The sequence below is a fragment of the Heterodontus francisci genome, chromosome 5 (genome assembly GCF_036365525.1).
Source record: "Heterodontus francisci isolate sHetFra1 chromosome 5, sHetFra1.hap1, whole genome shotgun sequence".
NCBI classification, from domain to species: Eukaryota; Metazoa; Chordata; class Chondrichthyes; order Heterodontiformes; family Heterodontidae; genus Heterodontus; species Heterodontus francisci.
Genome location: NC_090375.1, coordinates 73,060,357 through 73,082,698, shown reverse-complemented (window position 1 = coordinate 73,082,698; position 22,342 = coordinate 73,060,357). Strand labels below are relative to the sequence as shown.

The 22,342-nt window shown below is 42.9% G+C and overlaps 1 protein-coding gene across 2 annotated transcripts in view; it reads left to right on the top strand.

Moving 5' to 3' along the window:
• Positions 1 to 22,342, top strand: part of decr1 (2,4-dienoyl CoA reductase 1, mitochondrial) — a 59,715-nt gene that overhangs the window by 21,105 nt on the left and 16,268 nt on the right. For both annotated transcript variants that reach the window (XM_068031633.1, XM_068031632.1), the window contains exons 4-6: positions 1,510 to 1,596; positions 11,626 to 11,773; positions 12,487 to 12,586. In XM_068031633.1, the coding sequence (XP_067887734.1) occupies positions 1,510 to 1,596; positions 11,626 to 11,773; positions 12,487 to 12,586 (335 nt within the window). The remainder of the gene's footprint in view (positions 1 to 1,509; positions 1,597 to 11,625; positions 11,774 to 12,486; positions 12,587 to 22,342) is intronic.

Here is a 22,342-nt window from a genome sequence, read left to right as displayed (position 1 = left end):
GGCCACTGCCTCTCCCATCCAGTTCCGGCAGTGAAGTTATTTTAATGGAATTGTCATTTTACTGGCATTGCAGGACCAGCTCAGTTTCAAGGGTTCAAGTGTTGCTTGTTAACCAAGATGAGGTTTTAGTTCTGATAGGAAGAGGAAAAGAGCCCAATAATTCATATGAAACATGGAAATAGGTCATTTAGCACAAGCAATCCAAGCCAGCATTTGCTTTCCGCACAAGCAATTAGTTCTAATCTTTTCAGTTATTGCTGTAGAACAATTAAAATACAGTTACCAATAAATGGTTGGGGGGGTGGGGTGTGGGAGAAGGGAAGAATAAAATGGGTAGTAACTGACAGTGGATCAGCTACCTGTGGCTTCCCCACTTTTCCTTTCCATTACCTTGGACAAAAAGGAAAATTGTTTGGACAGTATAAGTGATGGCCAATCCAATTCCACCACGCTAAAGTTGCAAGTTCTGCCCATTTGTTACTGACGCTAATGGTCTGTTTTCATGCAAACAACAGTGAAACACCTGGTATAATACATATTGGGCTATTGCCATGACAATTGCAAATGTGGTAACCATGCTTTGATAACACAAGTGAATCCTGAAAATGCTCACTTCTATTGGAGTATTCATGCGTAATGGATTTTCCCTAACTCTGGTTTTATTTTTTGTTAGCTCCATTTTCTAATGCTAAATAATTTATATATGGAACTTACAGAAATTGCTGTTTAAGCCCAAAAGTTATATTTTCCCTTTAAAGACCTCACCAAGAAATTCGGCATTGAAATCCATACAAGAGTGTGACGTTGCAGTACTTATCCATTTTTACCCACTAAACGTGCATGAAAACGTTTGTTCTGGTGCATTCAGGTGTAAGTGAATTTTAATGATATAAGTCTTATCAACATAAGAAAAAAAGAGCAGGAATAGGCCTTACAGCCCTTGCACCTGCTCTGCCATTTAATAATTACTGTCAAACAGCCTCCCTAGCATTGAAAATTTAATTGTTGAAATTTTAAAAATAAAATAAAAAATTAAGATTTTAAACATTTTTCTTTTTTCATCTGTCTCATGAACCCATCATTCTTTCCCTTTGTTTCACTTTCTGTACATTATTTTATAATGAATTAAATATTGTAATTTATACTTCCTGGTTAAGTCTGTGAGGATGCTTCAATTTGATTAGTTGAAGAGACAAGCTGTTGCTTGTCCTGCTTATGCGCCACACTGCATCAGATACCCGATGACAGTAAGTTGCTGGTCAAAAGCCCATGAAATGTCTGGGCAGCTCTCAGCGTAGCGAATGGTGAGTAGTTCCTCACCACTGTCTGCAAAATCCAGGCGATTATTTCCATATTGCCCCACCATAAATGAGAGATTTAGGACATATAATTCCTGTCTCTACTAACCTTTGTGAAATGGACCAGAGGAGAAAGTAGTGGATTACCATCTTTGTTAACTACTTTCTTAGTTTTATGAGAGAGTTTGAAGTTGTTATGCTTTTCTTCTAGGTTCATGCAATTCAGTGTGATGTGAGAGATCCAAATTCTGTGAAGTCTACTGTGGAGCAGATGTCTAAAGTGACAGGGCTTCCTGATGTGAGTACAACCATTAAGGTATTCGGAGGCCTCAAGCATCCAACGGCATTTACACTGGGATTGGGGCCCACAGCTGCTTCCAGGGCTGCCCTTGCCAAAATATGCAGGGGCCAGTGGGAGGGCTCTCTTCCATATGGCTAACTGGTGCATTTCAAACACCATAAGATATATTCTACATGAATTTCCTTCTTGGCTCCATCTTAGGTGAAGGAAGGTGTCTGGGTATCGCTTCATCTTAGCAAAAACATTTGGCTGCCTTACAAAGATGCCGACTGCTAACTGTTTTTGAAAAAAAGCATTCTTCATTTTCACGGTGGAAGCTGCATCCCTGTCCTGGATGCCACTTGTGTTTGAAAGCAGGACCCTCTCACCCTGAGAACATCTTGGATAGCACGTTTAGCGAGGTGGTCACACCGCAGGTAATGGCTGCAAAGGCAGAAAAGAGATGGGTGACCACCAGGCGGAGTAGTAGGCGCAGGCAGGTGGTGCAAGAGTCCCCTATGGCCATCTCCCTCTCAAACAGATAAACAGCTTTGGATACTGTTGGGTGAGATGACCTCCCAGGGGAAAGCAGTAACAGCCAAGTCCGTGGCACCACAGAGGGCTCTGCTGTACAGCAGGGGAGGAAAAGGGGTGGTAGAGCTATAGTGAGAGGGTATTCTATCGTAAGGGATTCAGATAGGTGTTTCTGTGGCCACAAACGAGACTCCAGGATGGTATGTTGCCTCCCTGGCGCTGGGGTCAAGAATGTCACGGAGTGGCTGCAGGAAATTCTGAAGGGCGAGGGTGAGCAGTCAGAGGTCGTGATACACATTGGTACCAAAGACATAAATAGAAAAAGGGATGAGGTCCTGCAACAAGAATTTAGGGAGCTAGGTAGCAGATTAAAAAGCAGGACCTCAAAGGTTGTCAACTCTGGATTACTCTCGGTGCCACGTGCTAGCGAGTATAGGAATAGGAGGATAGAGCAGATGAATGCGTGGCTGAGGAGATGGTGCAGGAGGGAGGGCTTTAGATTCCTGGATTACTGGGTCTGTTTCTAGCAAAGGTGGGACCTGTACAAGTTGGACGGGTTGCACCTGAACTGGAACAGGACCAACATCCTTGCAGGAGGTTTGCCAGTGCTGTTGGAGTTGGGGGGTTTAAACTAATTTGGCAGGGGGATGGGATACAGAGTGGAGGTACAGTAGGGGGTGAGGCACAGCCAAATATAGAAGAGAAACTGAGTCAGTCTGGAAGGCAAATATAGACATGTTGAGGCACAAGTGAAAAATGCAAGGCTGGATTGCATTTACTTTAATGCAAGGAGTCTTGCTAATAATGCAGATGAATTGAGGGCATTGGTTATCACATGAGATTGATATTATTGCTATCAGACATGGCTGAGGGAGGGGCAGGACTGGCAACTCAATATTCCAGGGTATAGAATCTTCAGGCATGATAGGGGAAGAGATAAAAGAGGAGGTGGTATTGCACTGTTGATCAAGAAGTCAATTACTGCAGTAAGGAGGGATGATATCTTTGAAGGTTCCTCAAATGAGGCCATTTGGGTAGAACCTAAGAACAAAAAGGGGGCAATCACTTGGTTGGGCATGTACTACAGACCTCCAAACAGTCAGGGAGAGATAGAGGAGCAGATATGTAGGCAAATCTCCAAGAGGTGTAAAAATAATAGGGTAATAATAGTAGGGAATTTCAACTTCCCCAATATTAACGGATAGTCTTAGTACAAAAGGCTTAAAGGGGGAGGAATTCTTAAAATGCATACAGGAGAGCTTTTTGAGCCAGTATGTAGATAGTCCTGCAAGAGAAGGGGCAGGAAAAGTACTGGACCTAATCCTAGGGAATGAAGCTGGACAAGTGGTAGAAGTGTCAGTGGGGGAGCATTTCGGGGATTGTGACCATAACTGTAAGATTTAAGGTAGTTATGGAAAAGGACAAAGACGGGCCAGAAATAAAGGTACTGAATTGGGGAAAGGCCGATTTCAATTTGATAAAACGGGATCTGGCCAAAGTGGACTAGGAGCAGCTACTTGTAGGAAAGTTTACATCAGAGAAGTGGGAGTCATTCAAAGAGGAAATAGTGAGGGTTCAGAGCCAACATATACCCGTTAAGGTGATGGGTAGGACTATCAGGTCCAGGGAACCCGAGATGTTAAGGGATATAGAGTATTGGATCAGGAAAAAAAAGGAGGCTTATGACAGCTGCGGAAGGCTGAAAACAGCAGAGCGCTGAAAACAGCGGAGGCATTAGAGGAGTAGAGAAAGTGTAAGGGGCTACTTACAGTAATTAGGAGAGCGAAAAGGGGACATGAAAAAACATTGGCGGGCAAGATAAAGGAACATCCTAAGGCGTTTTATAAATATATTAAGGTCAAAAAGGAAAGAGTAGGGCCCATTCGGGACCAAAGTGGCAATCTGTGTGTGGAGCCGGAGGACATAGGTGAGGTTTTAAATGATTGCTTTTCATCTGTTTTCACTGTGGAGAAGGACGATGTAGGTGTAGCGATCAGGGAAGGGGATTGCGATATACCTGAACATATTAACATTGAAAGGGAGAAAGAATTAGATGTTTTCACAGGATTAAAAATGGATAAATCCCCAGGCCCAGATGAGATGTATCCCAGGCTGTTATGTGAGGCAAGGGAGGTGATAGCTGAGGCTCTGACACAAATTTTCAGATCCTCTCTGGCCACGGGAGAGCTGCCAGAGGATTGGAGGACAGCAAATGTGGTACCATTATTCAAGACGGGTAGCAGGGATAGACCAGGTAATTGCAAGCTGGTGAGTCTAACATCAGTGGTTGGGAAACTATTGGAAAAAAATTCTGAGGGACAGGATTAATCTCCACTTGGAGAGGCAGGGAATAATCAGGGATAGTCAGCACGGCTTTGTCGGGGGAGAACGTGTCTAACTAACTTGATTTGAATTTTTCGAGGAGGTGACTAGATGTGTAGTTGAGGGTAAGGCAGTTGATGTAGTCTACATGGACTTCAGTAAGGCTTTTGATATGGTCCCGCATGGGAGATTGGTAAAGAAGGTAAGAGCCCATGGGATCCAGGGCAATTTGGATCCAAAATTGGCTTAGTGGCAGGAAACAAAGGGTAATGGTCGAGGGTTATTTTTGCGAGTGGAAGCCTGTGACCAGTGGTGTACCACAGGGATCGGTGCTGGGATCCTTGCTGTTTGTAAAGTGCATTAATGATTTAGATGTGAATATAGGAAGTATGATAAGTAACTTCACAGATGACACGAAAATTGGTGGTGTCATAAATAGTGAGGAGGAAAGCCTTAGATTACAGGACGATATAGATGGGCTGGTAAGATGGCCAGAGCAGTGGCAAATGGAATTTAATCCTTAGAAGTATGAGGTGATGCATTTTGGGAGGAGTAACAAAGAAAGGGAATATACAATGGATGGTAGGACCCTCGGAAGTACAGAAGGTCAGAGGGACCTTAGTGTATCCATAGATCACTGAAGGCAGCAGCACAGGTAGATAAGATGGTTAGGAAGGCATATGGGATACTTGCCTTTATTAGCTGAGGCATAGAATATAAGAGCAGGGAGGTTTTGATGGAGCTGTATAAAATGCTAGTTAGGCCACAGCTGTAGTACTGTGTACAATTCTGGGCACCACACTATAGGAAGGATGTGATTGGACTGCAGAGGAGATTCACCAGGATGTTGCCTGGGCTGGAGCATTTCAGCTATGAAGAGAGACTGAAAAGGCTAGGGTTGTTTTCCTTGGAACCGAGAATGATGAGGGGGGACATGATTGAGGTATACAAAATTATGAGGGGCATTGATAGGTTAGATAGGAAGAGACTTCTTCCCTTAGCGGAGAGGTCAATAACCAAGGGGCATAGATTTAAGGTAAGGGGTGGGAGGTTTCGAGGGGATTTGAGGAAAAATATTTTCACCCAGAGGGTGCTTGGAATCTGGAACACTGCCTGAAGGGGTGGTAGAGGCAGGAACCCTCAACATTTAATATGTATTTAGATGAGCACTTGAAACGCCATAGCATACAAGGTTACGGGCGAAGTGCTGTAAAATGGGATTAGAATAGTTAGGTGCTTGATGGCCAGCACAGACACAATGGGCTGAAGGGCCTGTTTCTGTGCTGTATAACTCTATAACTCTATGACTTGTACCAACCTACAAAACTACGCCAGGTCCCATTAGAATGGGTAAGTGGAAACCCCCAGCATCGGGTGTCTCCACCCTCATCTCTGCCCGACTGTATGAGTGGCTTTGTTTGGGATGAGTAGACAGTCCATACCCAAGCAACGCTATTGGAAATTGTTATACAAGTCTTGGTCCTGAAGTGTGTCAGAACACCTAAATAAATTTGACCTCAATTATTTAACACGAAACACTTTCTTGTGAATATAGAATGTATGCACCAGAAATTAGCACCAGTTAAAACAACACCCATAGCAAACATTTTTCATGTATGCAGATATTTCCATTTAAAATATCATGGGAAAGATCGATCTTTTGATCAAGAGAATTCGACTGTGGTTATTTTAATGTCAAGTTCCAGGTGTTGTTTCCCATACTATAATAGCATCATTCAGTCAACTGTTGAATAAGGTTTTCACTCACTGCTGGTTTGAAACCTCGAGTCCTATGGGTTTGTCAATTTCAATCAATAGCCTTAATGATGCGAAAGATACTAGTTCAAAGGCTGATGGTTTGAAATATTGTCACTTGATAGTTCCTATTAACCAGTTTCGCAATTGCACCTAGAAATTCCACCTATCTCTGCTCGTGTAGAACTTGACATTTAGTGACAACAAGACCAATTTTGCTGTCTAGGTTACCCCTAACAACATTTCACCAATATGCTGCTAAAGCTTTGCGATGATGGTTTGTTGAAGTTTCACTGATACTGTTCTCGGCAGCACTGGAATGGATTTCCTCTGATGCAGCAAAAAGATGTCATATCTTATTTGCTCATTAGTTGATACTTGCCACTATTTTTCTTTAGATTGAAAAGGATCTTTGGCTTTAAGATATGTAATGTGAATGGTATGTACTTAGTACTGGATGTCTATTTTGGAGAGGATGGTTGAAATTTGTTGTATATAATGCATGCATGTGGAGGTGTTTGAGATCGAATTTTAAATCTTTTAATTGATTTCAGATACAACAAAAAGCTGAACCTACCTTGGCATTGCTGTTTAGGACCATCCCCTGGCATCAGATTCTGTCCTTCATACTACCTTTTCTGATGCAAGGGATGTCACTAACATGATCAGAAGGAAGTTACTCAGATTTGGAATCTCGAATAGCCATACTATGAGTGCAACATAACAGTCACTTTACGCCAAGATGGTCTCTAGCATTACTGGACATGTAACTCCTGGTGGCAGAAGATACATTATGTAGTATTCTAACAGTAAAATGTTAAATGGTACAGCAAAATATCAAATTGGGGGAAAAAAGCAAATAAAACCAAACTATTAGGCATTCCATTTATGTATCTGTTTTGGTAGCATCCTTTAGGCACGACTGCTGATAAACTGCAGCAGAAATTCCAGTTTACTGTTGTTTGAATGCATCAGTTCAGTGCTATTTCACTTTACTTTTTTTTTCTTTTGTAACACCTGCAAGCTATTCTCTCTTTCCCTTTATCTTCTGTCTATAAAATGAAACTCTTTATCACTTTAAAAAGATTTATAAAAACAATTACTTTTGGACAATCAGCAATTTTACAAAGTATTTTAAAAGCCCAAAGAAACCTTTGTTGTATCTTAGGATATAAATTTTGCACGGTTGGATATATTTTACTTCTGGAGCCTTGTAGTAGTCATCAAGGTTCTTTATACTGATAATCTAGTTAGAAGATTGCCATCTGTTTGACATGCATATTGCCTCAAAATTTTAAGTTTGAATCTATATAAAGTAGGCAGTGGTGTACTGGTATTATCACTGGACTAGTAACCCAGAGACCCAGGGTATTTCTCTGGGGACATGGGTTCGAATCCCACTACAGCAAAAGGTGGAATTTGAATTGAATTAATAAATCTGAAATTAAAAAGCTAGTCTAGTGATGGCCATGAAACCATTGTCGATTGTTGTAAAAACCCATCTGGTTCACTAATGTCCTTTTAGGGAAAGAAATCTACTGTCCTTACCTGGTCTGGCCAACATGTGACTCCAGACCCACAGCAATGTGGTTAACTCTTGCATGCCCTCTGAAATGGCCTAGCAAGCCACTCAGTTGTATCTAACAGCAACAAAGTCTATAAAAGGGAATGAAACCGGACGGACCACCCGGCATCGACCTAGGCACCGGAAACGACCGCGGCAAATCCAGCCCTGTCGACCCTGCAAAGTCCTCCTTACCAACATCAGGGGGCTTGTACCAAAGTTGGGAGAGCTGTCCCACAGACTAGTCAAGCAAAAGCCTGACATAGTCATACTCAAGGAATCATACCTTACAGACAATGTCCCAAACACTGCCATCACCATCCCCGGGTATGTCCTGTCCCACCGGCAGGACAGACCCACCAGAGGTGGTAGTACAGTGGTGTACAGTAGGGAGGGAGTTGCCCTGGGTGTCCTCAACATCGACTCCGGACCCCATGAAGTCTCATGGCATCAGGTCAAACATGGGCAAGGTAACCTCCGACTGATTATCACCTACCGCCCTCCCTCAGCTGATGACTCAGTACTCCTCCATGTTGAACACCACTTGGAGGAAGCACTGAGGGTGGCGAGGGCACAAAATGTACTCTGGGTGGGGAACTTCAATGTCCATCACCAAGAGTGGCTCGGTATCACCACTACTGACTGAGCTGGCCGAGTCCTAAAGGACGTAGCTGCTAGACTGGGTCTGCGGCAGGTGGTGGGGGAACCAACGCGAGGGAAAAACATACTTGATCTCGTCCTCACCAATCTGCCTGCCGCAGATGCTTCTGTCCATGACAGTATTGGTAGGAGTGACCACCACGCAGTCCTTGTGGAGACGAAGTCCCGCCTTCACATTGAGGATACCGTCCATCGTGTTGTGTGGCACTATCACCGTGCTAAATGGGATAGATTTCGAACAGATCTAGCAATGCAAAACTGGGCATCCATGAGGCGCTGTGGGCCATCAGCAGCAGCAGAATTGTACTCAACCACAATCTGTAACCTCATGGCCCAGCATATCTCCCACTCTACCATTACCATCAAGCCAGGAGACCAACCCTGGTTCAATGAAGAGTGCAGGAGGGCATGCCAGGAGCAGCACCAGGCATACCTCAAAATGAGATGTCAACCTGGTGAAGCTACAACCCAGGACTACTTGCATGCCAAACTGCGTAAGCGGCATGCGATAGAGCTAAGCGATCGCATAACCAAAGGATCAGATCTAAGCTTTGCAGTCCTGCCACATCCAGCCGTGAATGGTGGTGGACAATTAAACAACTAACTGGAGGAGGTGGCTCCACAAATATCCCCATCCTCTATGATGGGGGAGCCCCGCACATCAGTGAGAAAGATAAGGCTGAAGCATTTGCAACAATCTTCGGCCAGAAGTGCCGGGTTGATAATCTATCTCTGCTTCCTCCTGAAGTCCCCAGCATCACAGATGCCAGACTTCAGCCAATTCGATTCACTCCGCGTGATATCAAGAAATGACTGAAAACACTGGATACTGCAAAAGCTATGGGCCCTGACAATATTCCGGCAATAGTACTGAAGACCTGTGCTCCAGAACTTGCCAAGCTGTTCCAGGACAGCTACAACACTGGCATCTACCCTGCAATGTGGAAAATTGCCCAGGTATGTCCTGTACACAAAAAGCAGGATAAGTCCAACCCGGCCAATTACCGCCCCATCAGCCTGCTCTCAATCATCAGTAAATTGAAGGAAGGTGTCAACAACAGTGCCACCAAGCGGCACTTGCTTAGCAATAACCTGCTCAGTGACGCTCAGTTTGGGTTCCGCCAAGGCCACTCAGCTCCTAACCTCATTACAGCCTTGGTTCAAACATGGACAAAAGAGCTGAACTCAAGAGGTGAGGTGAGAGTGACTGCCCTTGACAGCAAGGCAGCATTTGACCGAGTATGGCATCAAGGAGCCCTAGCAAAACTGAGGTCAATGGGAATCAGGGGGGAAAACCCTCCGCTGGCTGGAATCATACCTAGCGCAAAGGAAGATGGTTGTGGTTGTTGGAGGTCAATCATCTGAGCTCCAGGACATTACTGCAGGAGTTCCTCAGAGTAGTGTCCTAGGCACAACCATCTTCAGCTGCTTCATCAATGACCTTCCTTCAATCATAAGGTCAGAAGTGGGGATGCTCGCTGATGATTTCACAATGTTCAGCACCATTCGTGATTCCTCCGATACTGAAGCAGTCTGTGTAGAAATGCAGCAAGACCTGGACAATATCCAAACTTGGGCTGATAAGTGGCAAGTAACATTCACGCCACGCAAGTGCCAGGCAATGACCATCTCCAATAAGAGCGAATCTAACCATCTCCCCATGACATTCAACGGCATTACCATTGCTGAATCCCCCACTATCAACATCCTAGGGGCTACCATTGACCAGAAACTAAACTGCAGTAGCCATATAAATACCGTAGCTACAAGAAAAAGTCAGAGGCTAGGAATCCTGTGGCAAGTAACTCACCTCCTGACTCCCCAAAGCCTGTCCACTATCTACAAGGCGCAAGTCAGGAGTGTGATGGAATACTCTCCACTTGCCTGGATGGGTGCAGCTCCAACAACACTCAAGCTCGACACCATCCAGGACAAAGCAGCCCGCTTGATTGGCACCCCATCTACAAATATTCACTCCCTCCACCACCGACACACAGTAGCGGCAGTGTGTACCATCTCAAGATGCACTGCAACAATGCAGCAAGGCTCCTTAGACAGCACCTTCCAAACCCGCGACCTCTACCAAGTAGAAGAACAAGGGCAGCAAATACATGGGAACACCACCATCTGCAAGTTCCCCTCCAAGTGGCACACCATCCTGACTTGGAATTATATCGCCGTTCCTTCACTGTCGCTCGGTCAAAATCCTGCAACTCCCTTCCTAACAGCACTGTGGGTCTACCTACACCAAATGGACTGCAGCTGTTCAAGAGGGCAGCTCACCACCACTTTCTCAAGGGCAATTAAGGGATGGGCAATAAATGCTGGCATAGCATGAATGAATAAAAAAAAAGTGAATTCGCTGAAGTATACTACTGAATTACAGCTGTCATTTATTTATCCAGGCTGATAACTCAAAAAAAACCCCACCCACTGGCCTCCTCCTATAGATGTTTTTGGTTGCTAAATAGTGCCACAGATGCATTTGAATTATGTAGATGAGATGATCTTGCAGTGTCTCTGATTTCCATTAAAGCTATCGGTATGATTGGTCTGTTTACAGCATAATTTTAAAAAGTCAACGATGACTGAGAAAGGGAAAAGAAAATAGTACTTATCAGTCTGCTTTAGAAAAAAAAAGTCACAATGTTAAATCAGTTGAGAGTACTAACACAAGTTGTACTTCAGCCCTTTCCCCACAGCAGCTGTCGAAAAGATTTACTACCGGCTCGTGCCAGTTGCTTGTAGCATCTCCAGTTTGTCATGTGCAAGGTGTCCGGAGTCCCACCCGATTATTTAAATAAGTTTTGCTTAGCATTATTTGGTAAGGTCAGCTCAGTGACACAGCCACATGAACGTCCACAAAGCAGTACACCCAACACATTGTGTTTTTAAAAAAATTTAGGTGGAACTTTTAATTGTCTGTCTCCTGAAACACCTGTAGCAAATGAGTACTAGGTCTCATTGTACAGCTTCATAATTTAAATAGAAACTGAGGGCATAGTGAGCCTAAATGCAGCATGCTTTTGGCCCTCAAAGCACCATCCATATTCTTGGATGCTGTGGTGAATGGTTGCTGAGTAGGCTTTGATACCCAATTATAAATGCTCCAGTGCTCAAATCACTGCTGCATTTTGATATTGCAGTCCAGATTATGAGCCAGTAGTTTTACATTTTTTTTAAATGCATCATTTTCTTTCCTTGCACACTAGGTTATCATAAACAATGCTGCTGGAAACTTCATCTCTCCCTCAGAACGACTTTCTGCTAATGCTTTTAAAACTATTACAGATATTGTTCTTAATGGTACTGCATATGTAACTCTAGAAATTGGAAAAGAATTGATTAAAGCAAAAAAAGGTGAGGAAAAAGGTTTGGTGTTTAAAAACTTTATGTAAAATCTGTGTCTCATGTATATTCTAAGAACAGATTGATTTTGACCAATAGATTACGTTGATTTGATGGTCATTTTGGTTCCAATAGTGCTCTAGCTTCTCAGTGAGAAGGCTGTGGGTTCAATTCCCACTTCCGTATTCGAGTCCATCGTCTTGACTGACACTTCAATATTACATTATTGGACCAGTTTGTAAACACAGATCCAGCCTGCTTGTTTGGGTATATGTAAAATATCCCATGATATTTTCTGCTTGCATATTTTGTTTTAATTTTAGTAATGTTTATTGAGGCAAAAGATGCCAGTGTTGAGTGGAATGCTTCACTTTTATCAGCCATCATCAGTATCAGGCACTCCCAGGCCAGGTATAACAGACCCAGTAGTGAAGTAAAACTTCCTTGGAATATAATTTTGAGTGTTCAAAATACAGAACTTGATTATTTTCTTCTGGTCTTGTACAGCCTGCTAGCTAAACAATTTTCATGCAGAGCTTACAATTCATAAATGAAAATTCATACTGTAAGTGGATAAAGATTTTGTATACTGCAGTAGTTTCTGTAAGTAATTAGCAGTTTTAAACACATAAATTTACAGACTTGTTAAGGTTTTTATTATTTAGTTCATATATATTTTTTATAATTGTTAATTACTTTGAGTTCCAAAACATACTGTCTTTTAGGTGCAGCTTTCCTATCTATTACTACTATCTATGCAGAGACTGGATCGGGATTTGTGATGCCCAGTGCCTCAGCAAAAGCAGGAGTGGAAGCCTTGAGCAAGTTAGTAATAGCATAAAGATTTTGAATAAGAATAATGGTAAGTCTGTCAGCGCTCACCATTATTATGGATTAAACTGGACAGCAACTGATAGCATGTGCACATGAGCAGTAAAACTCAAAGCTGGAAGTTGCTGTCTGATTTTCTTTTCTCTGCTCTTCCACAAGCTTTGTTACACCGGTATCTCGCTGAGAGGCTCAGCAATGCAATGTGTGTAAGGGTGTGAATTTACAGTACTTGCCCACTAGATTCCCACAAAACATGCCAGGAATGGTTAGGACCTGTCCATTCAGGTGTAAGTGATCTTTTAACAGCATGATCCATCTTAGTTACTGCCAAACAGCCTTTCTACCACTGATAATTAACTTTCATACGTGTGAATCTCATTCCTTCAGATTTTAATTATTGGAGATTTCTTAAAAATAAAACAAAACATTTTGCTTTTACTGTTTTTCTCTCTGTCTCTATCCTATTTTATTTCTCTCCTTTTTATTTTTGCTATCTGCACATGATTTACATTGATTTAAATATTCTAACTTACTTCCTGGTTTAGACTCTGTGGCTCAGTGAAAATTCTTCAATCTGGTTGAAGAGACACGCTGTTGTTTTCCCAGTTCACACAGGTTCCAGATCCCCGTATCAGGCTTTGAGCTGTTTCAGATGCCCAATGATCATTAGTTGCGCCCAAAACCCCATTAAAAAGTCTGTGGGCAGCTGTAAGCATAATGAATGGTGAGCACTGTTTGGTTACTGCAAACTACAAAATCTGGGCCATAGTGCTAAATGGCGGAGAATTTTCTGAAACATCGTAAGCTGAAACTCACCATGAGATTTCTGCCGATCTTATATTTGAGCTCATCCAAAACTCTGCTTCCTGCCTGTATCCTAATCAACAAGTCCCGTTCACACATCGTTCCTGTGCGCGTTGACCTACTTAATCTCCCAGTCCACCAATGCCTTGATTTTAAAGTTCTCATCTTTGCGCTCAAATCCCTCCATGGACTTCCTATCTCCGTAACTTTCTACAGCCCTATAACACTCCAAGAACTCTGTGTCCCCCCATATTTGGCCTGTTGTACATCCTCACTCCCTTTGTCCCACCATTGGCGTGTGTCTATATTTTTGTACATTGGTCAGTTTAAAAATCTGAACCTGTGTCCTCATCTCCACGTAGCCCGTCATTCTTCTCTGAAACCTCCACCGACTCAAAATGCCTCAATTTTTTGACCTCAGAATTCTCGCTCTTACCTCCAATCATCATCTTAGCCTTTTAGTGACCCTTCCAGCCTTATGCCCAAACACGCAGCTTCTGTTCCTCCTAGTACTAAACGATCTTTATGCAACGTCAACATTTTTTCAATCTTGAACTATGCTTTCAACCCCATACCTTCTCATACAAACATACGAATTAGGAGCAGGAATAGGCCATTTGGCCCCCTCAAGCCTGCTCCGCCATTTAATACGATCATGGCTGATCTGATTGTGGCCTCAACTCTACTTTCACGCTAACCCGTGATACCCTGTGACTCCCTTGTTAGCCAAGAATTTATCTACCATTGCCTTAAATATTCAGTGACCCTGCCTTCCACTCTTCTGTGGGGAAGAGAGTGCCAACCCTTTGAGAGAAAAAAAATTCTCCTCATCTCTGAATCTTAAATGAGTGACACCTTATTTTTAAACTGTGTCCTCTAGTTCTAATCTCTCCCACAAGGGAAACATCCTTTCAGCATCCACCCTGTCAAGTCCCCTCAGGATCTTTCTTCAGAACCCTTCTGAAGAAGGGTCACTGCACTGACCTGAAACATTAGCTCTGCTTCTCTCTCCACAGATACTGCCAGACCTGCTGAGTTTTTCCAGCGCTTTCTGTTTTTATTTCAGATTTCCAGCTTCCACAGTATTTTGCTTTTATTCCCCTCAGGATCTTATATGTTTCAATAAGATCACCTCTCGTTCTTCTAAACTCCAATGGATACCTGTCCAGCCTTTCCTCATAACACCCCCATTCCTACTATTACTCAAGTGAACCTTCTCTGCGTTGCCTCGAATGCATTTATATCCTTTCTCAAATAAGGAGACAAAGACTGTACACAGTACTTCAGATGTGGTCTCACCTATACAACTGTAGGAAAACATCCCTACTTTTATATCCATTCCCCTGCAATAAATGACAACATTCCATTTGTCTTCCTAATCACTTGCTGCATTTGCATACCAACCTTTTGTGATTTATGTACCAGGACACCCAGATCTCTCTCTACCTTCGAGTTCTGCAATCTCTCTCCATTTAAATAATATGCTACTTCACTATTCTTCCTGCCAAAGTGGATAATTTCACATTTTCCCACATTATACTCCATTGAAGTGGCTGCGGAGATAGTGGAGGCATTGTGCGTGATATACCAAAACTCACTGGATTCTGGTAGGGTACCAGCAGATTGGAAAACTGCTAATGTGATGCTAATTCAAGAAAGGAAGGAGACAAAAAGCAGGAAACTATAGACCAGTTAGCTTAACATCTGTCATTGGGAAAATGCTAGAGTCCATTAATAAGGAAAAAATAGCAGGACATTTAGAAAAATTTACTGCAATCAGACAGTCAACATGGTTTTATGAAGGGGAAATCATGTTTGACAAATTTGTTGGAGTTCTTTGAGGATATAACAAGCAGAGTGGATAAAGGGGAACTGGTAGATGTGGTGTATTTGGATTTTCAGAAGGCTTTCAATAAGGTGCCACATAAAAGTTTATTGCACAAAATAAGAGCTCCGTATTGGGGGTAATGTGTTGGCATGGATTGAGGATTGGCTAACACACACAAGGCAGAAAATCTGGATTAATGGGTCTTTTTCAGGTTGGAAAGCTGTAACTAGTAGGGTGCCACAAGGATCGGTCCTAGGGCCTCAACTATTTACTATCTATATTAATGACTTGAAGGAAGGGACAGTGTAGTGGATCCAGATTTGCAGATGATACAAAAATAGGTGGGAAGACATGTTGTGATGAGGACACAAATAATCTGCAAAGGGATATTGATAGGTTAAGTGAGTGGGCAAAAACTTGGCAGATGGAGTTCACTGTGAGAAAGTGTGAGGTCATCCACTTTGATAGGAAGAATAAAAAGGCAGATTATTATTTTAGATGGAGAAAGACTACAAAATGCTGCAGTACAGAGGGATCTGGGTGTTCTTGTACATGAAACACAAAAAGATACAGCATGTAATTAGGAAGGCAAATGGAATTTGGCCTTTATTGCTAAGGGGTTAGAGTTTAAAAATAGGGAAGTCTTGTTACAACTGTACAGGGTGTTGGTGAGGCCACACCTGGAGTACTGCATACAGCTTTGGTCCCTGTATTTAAGGAAGGATATACTAGAATTGGAGGCAGTTCAGAAAAGGTTCACTAGGCTGATTCCTGGGATGAAGGGGTTGTCTGATCAAGAACGGCTAAACAGGTTAGGTCTTTATTCATTGAAGTTTAGAAGAATGAGAGGTGATCTTATTGAAACATATAAGATTCTAAGGGGACTTGACAGGGTAGATGTTGAGAATATGTTTCCACTGGTGGGGGAATCTCGAACTAGGAGAAATAGTTACAGAATAAGGGGTCGCACATTTAATACTGAGTTGTGAAGGAATTTCTTCTCAGAGGTTGGAGAATCTTTGGAATTCTCTGCCTCAGAGAATTGTGGAGGCTTGGTCATTAAATGTATTTAAAGAGGAGGTAGATAGATTTTTGAAATCTTGGGGAGTCGAGGGTTATGCGGAGCAGGCCTGAAAAAGGAGTTGAGGCCTGGGACAGATTAGCCATGATCTTATTGAATGGCGGGGCCGGTTTTGAGGGACTGAATGGCCTATTCCTGCTCCTATTTCTTATGTTATTTGCTAAATTTTTGCCCGCTCACTTAACCTATCTATATCCCTTTGCAGACTCCTTATGCCGCCTTCACAACTTACTTTCCTACCTATCTTTGTGTCATCAGCAAATTTAGAAACCATACCTTTGGTCCCTTCATCCAAGTCATTTATATAAATTGTAAAACGTTGAGGCCCCAGCACTGATCTCCGCAGCACTCCATTAGTTACAGGCTGCCAACCTAAAAAAGACCCATTTATCCCCACTCTCTGCTTCCTGTGAGCCAACAAGTCCTTTATCCATGCTCATATGTCACCCCTACACCATGAACTCTTATTTTACTTAGTAACCTATGTGGCACCTTGTCAAATTTTTCTGGTAATCCAAGTATACCAGATCCACAGGTTCCCCTTTATCCAGTTTTTGTTATTTTGTCAAAGAACTCCAGTAAATTAGTCAAACATGATTTCCCTTTCGTAAAATTATGTTGACTCTGTCTGATTAAATTGAGATTTAAGTGTCCCGCTATGGCCTCCTCAACAATAGATTCCAGCATTTTCCCTACGTCAGAGGTTAAGCTAACTGGCCTGTAGGTCCCTGCTTTTGTCTCCTTCCTTTCTTGAATAAAGGAGTCACAATCACTGTTTTCTAATCAGATAGGACCTTTCCAGAATCTAGGGAATTTTGAAAAATTAAAACCAATGCCTCTACTATCTCAACAGCCACTTCTTTTAAGACCCTAGGATGAAGTCCATCAGGACCTGGGGACTTGTCAGCGTTTAGTTCTCATAATTTTTTCAGTACCCTGTCCCTGGTGATTATAATTTTTGTTTAGTTTAGAGATACAGCACTGAAACAGGCCCTTCGGCCCACTGAGTCTGTGCCGACCATCAACCACCCATTTATACTAATCCTACACTAATTCCATATTCCTACCACATCCCCGCCTGTCCCTATATTTCCCTACCACCTACCTATACTAGGGGCAATTGCTACTGCCCAACTTACCTATCAACCTGCAAGTCTTTGGCATGTGGGAGGAAACCGGAGCACCCGGAGGAAACCCATGCAGACACAGGGAGAACTTGCAAACTCCATACAGGCAGTACCCAGAATTGAACCCGGGTCACTGGAGCTGTGAGGCTGCGGTGCTAACCGCATAGAGTCAGACAGCACAGAAACAGGCCCTTTGGCCCATTTGTGTCCGTGCCGGCCATCAAGAACCTATCTATTCTAATCCCATTTTCCAGCACTTCTCCCGTAGCCTTGTATGTTATGACGTTTCAAGTGCTCATCTAAATACATATTAAATATTGAGGGTTCCTGCCTCTACCACCCCTTCAGGCAGTGTTCCAGATTCCAAGCACCCTCTGGGTGAAAATATTTTTCCTCAAATCCCCTCTAAACCTCCTACCCCTTACCTTAAATCTATGCCCCCTGGTTATTGATACCTCCGCTAAGGGAAGAAGTTTCTTCCTATCTACCCAATCTATGCCCCTCATAATTTTGTATACCTCAATCATGTCCCCCCTCAGCCTTCTCTGCTCTCAGGGAAATAACCCTAGCCTATCAAGTCTCTCTTCAGAGCTGAAATGCTCCAGCCCAGGCAACATTCTGGTGAATCTTCTCTGCACCCTCTGCAGTGTAATCACATCCTTCCTATAGTGCGGCGACAGAACTGTACATAGTACTCCAGCTGTGGCCTAACTAGCGGTTTATAAAGCTCCATCAAAACCTCCCTGCTGTTTATATTCTATGCCTCGGCTAATAAAGGCAAGTATCCCATATGCTTTCCTAACCACTTTATCTACCTGTGCTGCTGCCTTCAGTGATCTATGGACAAGTACACCAAGGTCCCTCTGACCCTCTACTTCCGAGGGTCCTACCATCCATTGTATATTCCCTTGCCTTGTTAGTCCTCCCAAAATGCAACACCTCACAGTTCCTCCCTCCCTTTCACCTCCTGATTCATAATTATTTCTGGAATGTTACTTGTATCCTCTACAGTGAAGACAGATGCAAAATATCTGTGCAGTTCATCTGCCGTTTCCTTATTTTCCATTATTAATTCCCCAGATTCACACTCCAGAGGACCAATGCTTACTTTACTTTTTTTCTTTTTAAATACCTGTAGAAACCCATAGTATGTGTTTTTATATTTCTAGCTAGCTTTCTCTCGTACTCTTATTTCTCTTTCCCCCCCACCCACCCACCCCAATTAACCTTTTAGTCATTCTTTGCTGTTTTTTATATTCGGCCCAATCTTCTGACCTGCCACTCATCATTGCTTTTTCTTTTAATTTGATACTATCTTTAACTTTCTTACTCATTCACAGATGGAGTGTCCTTCCCTTCGAGTCTTTTTCACTGGAATGTATCTTTTCTGAGTATTCTGAAATATCTCCTTAAATGTCTGCCACTGCATCTCTACCTAATTTGCCACTTTACATTAGCCAACTTTGCCTTTATGCCGTCACAATTGCCCTTATTTAAGTTTAAAACACCAGTCTTGGATTCACCCTTCTTTCCCTCAAACTGAATGTGAAATTCATACATATTATGATCACTGCTACCTAGGGGTGCTCCACTATGAGGTCATTCATTACTCCTGCCTCATTGCACAGTACCAGATCAATATAGCCTGCACTCTGGTTCACTCTAGAACATGCTGCTCCAAGAAACTGTCCTGAAAACACTCTATGAACTCATCATCCAGGCTACATTTGCCAACCTGATTCGTCCAATCTATATGTAAATTAAAATCACCCATGATTATTGCCTTACATTTTTCACAAGCGCCCATTATTTCATCCTGTACACCCTGCCGGACAGTGTGGTTACTGTTGGGGGGGCCTATAGATCACTCCCACGAGTGACTTACCTTTACTATTTCTCATCTCTACCCAAACTGATTCTATATCTTGATCTCCAGAACTAAAGTCATCTCTCACTATTGTACCAACGCCATCCTTAATTAACAGAGATACCCATCTGCTTTTTCTTAGCTTCCTGTCCTTCCGAAATGTCATGTACCCTTGAATATTCTGGTCCCAGTCTTATCTTGTAGCCATGCATCTAATGGCAATCGGATTGTACGTATTTATTACTATTTGCGCTGTGAATTCATCTGCCTTATTACGAATGCTATGTACATTTAGATACAGAACCTTTAGTTCTGTCTTTTTACTATTTTTGTAACCTCTAGTCTTATCTGCTGGTGCAGTCTTAGGTTTGTACACGCTGTCCCTTCCTGCCACACTCTGATCATTTCCCTTATTGCTACCTTGCTGTCTTGCCTTGCCTTCTCCACTTAATGTATCACCTCATCTCAATCCTGTTCCCTCGCCCCCACTATTTAGTTTAAAGACACCTCTACCGCCCTAGTTATACAACCCACCAGAACGCTGGTCCCAGCACATTTCAGATGGAGACTGTCCCAACGGTACAGCTCCCACTTTCCCCAGTACTGGTGCCAGTGCCCCAAGAATCGAAGCCCATTTCTCCCAAACCAAATCTTTGAGCCACGTGTTTAACTCTCGAATTTTATTTACCCTAGGCCAGTTTGCTCGTGGCTCGGGTATTAATCCAGAGATTATTACCTTTTGAGGTTCTGCTTTTTAGTTTAGACCCTAGCTGCTCATACTCCCTAAGCAGAACCTCTTTCCTAGTTCTACCTATGTCGTTGGTACCTGCATGGATCACAACAACTGGATCCTCCCCCTCCCACTGCAAGTTCCTTTCCAGCCCAGAGCAGATGTCCCGAACCCTGGCGCCGGGCAGGAAACACAGCCATCTGGACTCCTGCTCTCAGCTGCAGAGAACTGTGTCTATCCCCCTGACTATGCTATTCCCTACTACCACTACATTCCTATTTACTCCCTCGGCTTGAATGGCTTCCTGTACCATGGTGCCATGTTCAGTATGCTCATCCACCTTAAGAGAACCTCAAACCTGTTGAGACAATTGCAAAGGCTGAACCTCCTCTGCTTCTATGTTCTGGTTCCCTGTACCTGCCTCACTCAAAGTCACACCCTCCTGTCCCTGACCATGGACCAAATCAAAAGACCTTATCCTAAGGGGTGTGACCACCTCCTGGTAAGTGTCCAGGTAATTTAGCCCCTCCCTGATGTGTCAATGTCTGCAGCTCTGCTTCCAGCTTGTTAACTCAGCCGAAGTTCCTCGAGCCACAGACGCTTACTGCAGACATAGTTGCTATGGATCATGCTGATGTCCACGAGCTTCCATATACTAAAGGTGCAACACATTACCTGGCCTGTTATGCTAATTATTATGTTTTAAATAACTATTTACTTGATATTTTAGTTAATGACTCTCTTCACTAGCACTTACTACACCAATTTAAACCTTGGTAATACAATAAACCTAACTGTTTAAAAATTAAACAGAACACTAGACTTGCCAACTTCTTACTTCCATTCTGCTTGTGTGCCATAATTAATTATAAGGTTGTTACATAAATTTTAATTTAAAGTTTTTTTTTTCTAATTTCTAGCTATTAACACGCATACCCTAACAGCAGTGTACTAACCTAGCTATTTACAGATACTCCTAACAGCAGTTACTCACCAACCAATCACCTTACAGCTTTCCTGTGATGTCACTGAAATTTTTTTAAATCTCAGCCAGCACGTGCCGACTCCTGAAGCTGTTTAGCAGGTCCGACTGCTCCCCTCTCCCAAAGGTAAGTGCAGGCCTGAACTGGCTCTTTATTTATCTGCTCCCTCGCAGGACTCCTGTCCTCTCCCGAAGGTAAGTTATCACCAAGGACGCCTACTTGCATCCTCTGCCTCAGTTTATCTGCTGCTAAAACCCTTCTTTGTGTCTTTGTCACCTCGAGACTTGACTATTCCAACGTAATTCTGGCAAGTCTTTCATTCTCCACCCTCCATAAACTGCAGCTCGTCCAAAAATCTGAATCCTATATCCTCTGCAACACCAAGTTCTTCTCGCGCATCACCCATCTCACTGACCTAGACTGGCTGCTGGTCCCTCAAAAGCTAAAATTTTAAATTGTCATTCTCCTGTTGAAATCCCTTCATGGCCATGCCCTTCCTATCTCTCTGAGCTCTTTCTTTGCTGCCCTCCCCCCAAGCAGTCCATTTCTCTGACTCTGGCCTCTTGAGCATGGCCCACAATGTCAACCCACCATTGTCTTAAACTGCCTAGGGCCCACACTCTGGAATTCCCTCTCTCTACCTCTCCACTGCTAACTCCTCCTTTTAAGCCCTTCCTTGAAATCCACATTTTTGATTGAACCTTTCCTCATCTCTCTTGATAATGAGTTCGGCTCTGTGTCCATTTTTGATTAGTTCTGTGTTGAGTGCTTTGAACCATTTCTCTCTCAAAAACACAGTATAAACATAAGTTGCTATTATTGTTCCTGCTCCTCTTCCTCCCACTTGTGTTAATTGTATTCAGGTGTTGGATATTAACTGGAGATTTACTTGTGCTCCCACATAGAAGAGCAGACTGATACTGTGGTTGTTGGGTTTGGCGGTGCACGTTTGCAATGTGTGTCTCTAAATAAAAGCTTATTAGTGTGTAAAGATTAGGCTCCAGTTCTATCCTTCACCACCTGGGTATCTGGAGTTAGAACACTTTGTTCCTGTTCCTATTACTGCCCATTCATTCAGCAGCTAGACTTGACCCCAATGAAATGCCCAGCCTGCTTATTATAAAACACTTTGTTGCATCTTACTAGAATGCATAATGTTGTAAATTTTAATTTGTGTCCCCTCTGAACCCTTACCATAATTTGTCTGAAGCAGCTTTATTAATGCTGTACATGATCTTGAAATCGTGTTTATCACAGGTAATATATCCCATCTTTTGATTCAATGGACAGTGAGTAATAAAGGTATTTTGTTATATGGAGTTTGAGGTAT